The sequence below is a fragment of the Mustela nigripes genome, chromosome 7, assembly GCF_022355385.1.
Source record: "Mustela nigripes isolate SB6536 chromosome 7, MUSNIG.SB6536, whole genome shotgun sequence".
Classification (NCBI taxonomy): Eukaryota; Metazoa; Chordata; class Mammalia; order Carnivora; family Mustelidae; genus Mustela; species Mustela nigripes.
In genome coordinates, this window is record NC_081563.1 from 30,189,938 (window position 1) to 30,196,386 (window position 6,449).

The window sequence follows — 6,449 nt, forward strand, 5'->3', positions numbered from 1 at the left end:
AGATAAAGCGATGTATAAATTCCCAAGGGGTTGACAAATTTTGACAATGAAAGTTTTGAGGGTCCAAACAGGCTGGGAAAAAATGCTGCAGGTGGTGGGGTGCTGAGAGATTTTGTTTGTTGGTTCAGTCAGTTTTGGCAAGTGACACAGTCAGCCGTGGGAAGCTCTGTGTGTGTGGTTTCTCTTCCATAAAGCCAGGGCTATGTTCTATGCTCTAGGCTGGAAAAAGTTTGTAGGAGACCAGCCAGCATACCATAAATAGATGAAGTCCTAGTGAGGACAGTAATACTCAAGTGGGATTGCTGTGTTTGAGAGATGTTTCTGAGAAGAAAAAAAAAAAATTGAAAGGAACTTTGTGACCAAATATATTGATAACTAGATCTACCTCCAAGATCTAGAATATAGGCTAAAGCTGTCCAATAGAATATTCTATGATGATGGAAATATCCAAGATCTGCTCTGTCCAAAGTGATAGTCTCTAGCCACATGTGATACTTGAAATGTCCACAATGTGAGTAAGGAACTGAATTTTAAATTTTATGTAATTTTGGTTAATTTAAATTTGAATGGCCCCACATAGCCAGTGGATACCGGACTGGGTAGCACAGGTCTAGACAATTAATTTGAGTGGCAAAGTGAACATGTCCACATAGATTTTACAAGCACTTCAAATGGCATAGTTAATATTCAGCCTCCTACCACACAACTTCTGCCTAATGTTTCCTATGTTGTTCAAAATGCCATCATCTTGTCAGTCGACCAGGGTTAAAATTGAAAAGTCATTTATTCATTTCACAAACACCCAGGGAGCACTTACTAAATGTCAGGCAGGATACTAGGCGTAGGGAATACAAAGATGAATATAGTCCTTGTAGGAAAACAGTGATAATATTTATAATTAACTCTTGTATAATATATATTTATAATTCTATAAATTTTATATTATTTATTATATAAATTATATAATTTAATAATATAATATATAAATATATATAAACATATAAATAATATATAATATATAAATAATATATAAATAATTTAATATATAAATCATATATTTATAACTAACTCTTGTCATCTCTCTTTCTGCTTTGCTTTTCACATCCAAACTTTTGTCACAATAGCCCCCTGAGAGCAAAGACTTTCGTCCCTTCCATTTACCGCTGTATCCATAGAGCCTAAAGGAGTGCCTTGTACAGGGTGGTGGTGGCGGCTGGTCAACATCCGAGGACCGAATCCGCGCCTCTCCTACCATCCGGCTTGAATTCCCTTTCCCTCCTTCCCACTACCTCGTTAACAGTCTCCAACTGGCTTAGCTACCCTGACAACTGCCACAGACACTTACTGGCATTATTTTAAAGTTTCACTTTCAAACCATGGTCCTGGGTCAGTAAGGTAACAGTATATAAAATCAATATACAGAAATTTATTGCATTTCTATATACTAAAAATGAAGCCATAGAAAGAGAAATTAAGAAAACAATTCCATCTACAACTTCACCAAAAATAATAAAAGACCTAGAAATAAACTTAACCTAGAAGTAAACAAGGAGGTAGAAGGCCTGTACTCAGAAAACTAAAAAAGATTGATGAAAAAAACTGAAGATGGCACAAATGGAAAGAGAGCCCTTGCTCCTAGCTTGGAACAACAAATATTCTTAAAATACCCATGTTACCCAAAGCAATCTACATATTTAATGTGATCCCTTTCAAAGAAAATCATCAGCATTTTTCACAGAAGTAGAACAATCATAAAATTTGTACAGAACCACAAAAGATCCCAAACTGCCAAAACAATCTTGGGGGAGGAAAAAAACACATCTGGAGGTGTCACAATCCCAGATTTCAAGGTATACTACTACAAAGCTATAACATTCAAAATAGTATGGTACTGGCCCCAAAACAGACACACAGATCAATGGAACAGAATAGGAAGTTCAGAGATAAACCCATGATGATATGGTCAATTAATCTTTGACAAAGGAGGAAAGAATATGTGATGGGAAAAAGTCTCTTCAACAAATGGTGTTGAGAAAACTGAATAGCTACATGCAAAAGGATGAGATTGGACCATTTTCTTACAACATACACAAAAATAAACTCAAAATGGGTAAAGGACCTCTATGTGAGACCTGAACCCATAAAAATCCTGGAAGAGAGCACAGGGAGTAAGATCTCTGACATTGGCCACAGCAACATTTTTCTAGGTATGTCTCCTGAGGCAAGGGAAAGCAAAGCAGAAATAAACTGTTAGGACTACACCAAAACAAAAAGCTTCTGCATAGCACAGGAAGCAACCAACAAAACTAAACAGCAACTTACTGAATGGGAGAAGATATTTGCAAATGACATATCCGATAAAGGGTTAGTATCCAAAATATAGAGAGAAATTACACAATTCAACACCCCAAAAACCAAATAATCCAATTAAAATGGGCCGAAGAGAGGTGCCTGGGTGGCTCAGTCAGCTAAGTGTCCAACATTTTATTTCAGCTCAGGTCGAGATCTCAGAGTCATGAGATCAAACCCCACATTGGGCTCTACACTCAGGGCTGAGTCTGCTTGAGATTCTCTCCCTCTCCTTCTGCCTCTCCCCCACACTCATGTTCTCTCTCTCTCTAAAATAAATAAGTAAAATCTTTTTAAAAATTTAAAATAGAATTATATTATTCAGTAATTGCATTATTGGGTATTTACCCAGAAACTTTGAAAACACTAATTCAAAAGGATATATGTACCACTATGTATATAGCATTATTTTTTTAAAAGATTTTATTTATTCATTTGAGAGAGAGAGCATGCATGGGTGAGGCAGAGGGACAGAGGGAGAGAGAGAAGCAGGCTCCCCCTGAGCAGGGAGCCTGCCATGGGGCTTGATCCAGGACCCCAGATTCATAACCTGAGCCGAAGGCGGACACTTAACCAACTAAGCCACCCAGGTGTCCCCAGAGTAGCATTATTTACAATAGCCAAATTATGGAAGCACTCCATTGATAGATGAATAAATAAAGGATATGTGATACACACACACACATACACACACACAATGGAATATTATTCAGTCATAAAAATGAATGAACTCTTGAAAAAAATGAATGAAACCTTGTCATTTGCAACAACGTGCATGGATCTAGAGAGTATAACGCAAGGTGAAATAAGCTGGTCAGAGAAAGACAGATTCCTCGTGATTTCACTCACATGTGGAACTTAAAAAACAAAACAAATGAACAAAAGAAAAATAGAGAAACCAAAAGACAGACTCTTAACTACAGAGAACAAACATGGTTACCAGAGGTGGGTGCTGGGGGATGGGTGAACTACGGGATTAAGAGTACACTTATCTTGATAAGCACTGAGTGATGTATAGAATTGTTGAATTACTATATTGTACACCTGCAACTAATATAACACTGTAAGTTAACTATACTACAATTAAAATTTTAAAATAATAAAATAATATAAAAATTTCCTTTCTTAAAAAAAATGTGACGGGGCACCTGGGTGGCTCAGTGGGTTAAAAGCCTCTGCCTTCAGCTCGGGTCATGATCCCAGGGTCCTGGGATCAAGCCCCGTATCAGGCTCTCTGCTCAGCAGGGAACCTGCCTCCCCCCGCCTCTCTTTGCCTGCCTCTTTGCCTGCTTGTGATCTCTGTCAAATAAATAAATAAAATCTTAAAAAGAAAAAAAAGACCTTGGACTTTTTTTTTTTTTTTTAAGATTTACTTATTTATTTGAGAGAGAGAGAGAGAGAGAGAGAGTCGAGCAGGGGGAGGGGAGGGAGAAAGGAGGAAGGGAGAGCGCCAGACTCCCTGCTGAGCGCAAGGCATGATGCAGGGCTTGATCTCACAATCCTGAGATTATGACCTGAGCCTAAATGAAGTCACAGACCAGCTGAGGCACCCAGGCGCCCCTTGACATCTTTCCATTGCATATAGAATGGATATATATATATATATATATATATATTCTTCAGCCTGGCATTGAAAGCCCTCTACAATGTCACCTCTGTCAATTTTCCAGATTTTTCTCTGACCTCCCTATACTTCCACATGCCAACCACATAGGTGTCCTCTCTTCAAATATATCCAACCCTCTTCAGTTTCCCCTACTTTTCCCCAATCCATTCCTTCCAACTGGAAAGTCTTCCCTACTTTCTTTCATCCACCCTATCCATCTTCAAAGCCCTTCCCTTCTTCTGAAGCACAGTTCAAACCTGAGCTCCCCCAGAGGCATTTTCTAGATCCCCCTGCTTCAAAAGACAGCCTCCAACCTCTTCAGCATTGTTTGTACTTCTATTAACTCTTATCATTTTCTCTTTCATTATGTATATATCCATCTGTCTCTCCATGTTCGCCTAGAGCTCCTAGAGGGTGGGGTTGGGGTTTTATTTTTCCTCAATGTCTAGTACACCACCATATATAATAGGAGCTCAAGGTTTGCTGAAATAAACTGAAAGGAACAGGACTTAGCATGATTGACACTTCTAGGAAGACATCCATAGGCACTGTCTCAACTCCCCTCTTCCCCCACCCAGTTCCTCCGCTGGCCCAAGAGGTAGGAGTTTCCAGAGCTTCAGAGGCAGGGACGGGGAGCAGTGGAATCCGGGGAAGGTTGCATCACATACCTCTGAGGCTCTCTTGGCTGCCACCTGCTCCCTGCTCTGTCTCGCAGAGAAGAGCAGCCAAAGCCCCCAAACAAGGAAACCAAATAGTAGTAGAAGGCTGACACATGACGGAGGCGGTATGGCCAGCTCCCAAGTCAGTGCCATTTCTCAACCCCTGCCCATCTCAGCCAAACAATATTACCCCTCAAGGTTGTGACTCCATATGACAGCACAATGGTCATTGTGAGGTCAACCTGACAGGGCCCAGCCAATGTGCGAGCTGCTTGGGTCTCTTCTCGGAGATGTGTCCATCAGAGGCCCCTTCCTGCAGCTGCCCATGGGCTCTGCCTTGGCAGCCAATGCTCAGGGAAGACCTCCTTTAGCATTCTACTAGGATTGGGTTGGACAAGTTGGCATAGAGAGTATGGAGGCAAGATTTCAAAGGAGCAGCCCCTCCGAAGGGCTTGTCTTGTCCTATAAGCATCTTCTCTGGAACCATTCACTCCCTAGAGGTCCAGGTCTGCTGTCACATGTTACCAATCACGAATTAGAATACTGAGGCAAGTACATTTAGGAAAACTAGGCTATCTTAAGCACAGATACTCTCAGGAAATGTGATTATATATGGTTTCCTAACTCCAAAATTTGACACATTTCTTAGTTACTATAGCATTGAAACAGAGATGTCACTTAGGGAAATTAAATGTTCTTAGAGGATCACTCAACTTCAAAATCCATAGTTTCATTTTCTAGAAGATTTATTATGTCATTATACCCAGAGTTAACTGGATTCTCTATGGTTAACTCACTGTAAACAAAATTTACCAAGAATCAACTTATGCTATACTAAAGATGAAGAAAACTGGCCAGGGTATTTTTTTTTCTTGTAGGAATGTTAATTTGGAAGATCAAATTCAATTAAATAACTATTGAATAGCAGGCATTGTTTTTGAAAAAGACAATGATGGTATCTCACCTTACAGAATTTTCAACCCACTGGGGCAGCCAAAGTAATATTCTCAGTAAGCCCATCATCAAGGAAGTGGTTAAAAAACACATGATATATCCATATTATGAAAGACTTTGCAGTCACTATAGAGATGATAAAGAATGATACTTGATAGGCTGAGCACACCTTCCGTGGCAGGTTACTAGTATATGCCAGCCTGGAGTTCTAAGGTTAGGGGTGGAGGTACAGTTTTGGTTCTAAGAACACGCGTGTGCAATTTGACAAACACGTTTAAAAAAGGATTTTATTTATTTATTTGAGAGAGAGTGAGAGAGAGAGGAGTCTCTAAGCAGGGGAAGGGGCAAAGGGAGAGGGAGAAGCAGGCTTCCCACTGAGCAGAGAGCCAGACACAGGGCTTAATCCCAGGACCCTAGGATGGTGACCTGAGCCAAAGTCAGACGCTTAAGCAACTGAGCCACCCAGGCGCCCCACTGTTTTCTCTATGTGTTTAAAAATGTATTCTTTGGGGGTATCTGGGTGGCTCAGTGGATTAAGCCTCTGCCTTCAGCTCAGCTCATGATCCCAGGGTCCTGGGATGGAGCCCCACATCTCTCTGCTCAGCAGGGAGCCTGCTTCCCCCCCTCTCTCTGCCTGCCTCTCTGCCTACTTGTGCTCTTTCTCTCTGTCAAATAAATAAATAAAAATCTTGAAAAACAAACAAACAAACAAACAAAAACCTAACCTCTCTCAAACCTGTGGGAGGACTCGCTCAAAGGATTGGAGGCAGCCTCCATTAGAGGCTGACCAATGTATGATGCAAGACCCCCTCCACCCCCCACCCAACACACACACACACACACACACACACACACACACACACACACACACTCCTGCAGCC

At 40.8% G+C, this 6,449-nt stretch overlaps 1 protein-coding gene across 1 annotated transcript in view; it reads right to left on the reverse strand.

The window, feature by feature from the left end:
* Positions 1–1,255, reverse strand: part of LOC132022314 (uncharacterized) — a 16,941-nt gene extending 15,686 nt beyond the window's left edge. The window contains exon 1 of the mRNA XM_059407619.1: positions 1,162–1,255. Coding sequence (XP_059263602.1) covers positions 1,162–1,255 — 94 coding nt within the window. The remainder of the gene's footprint in view (positions 1–1,161) is intronic.
* Positions 1,256–6,449: the final 5,194 nt, after the last annotated feature.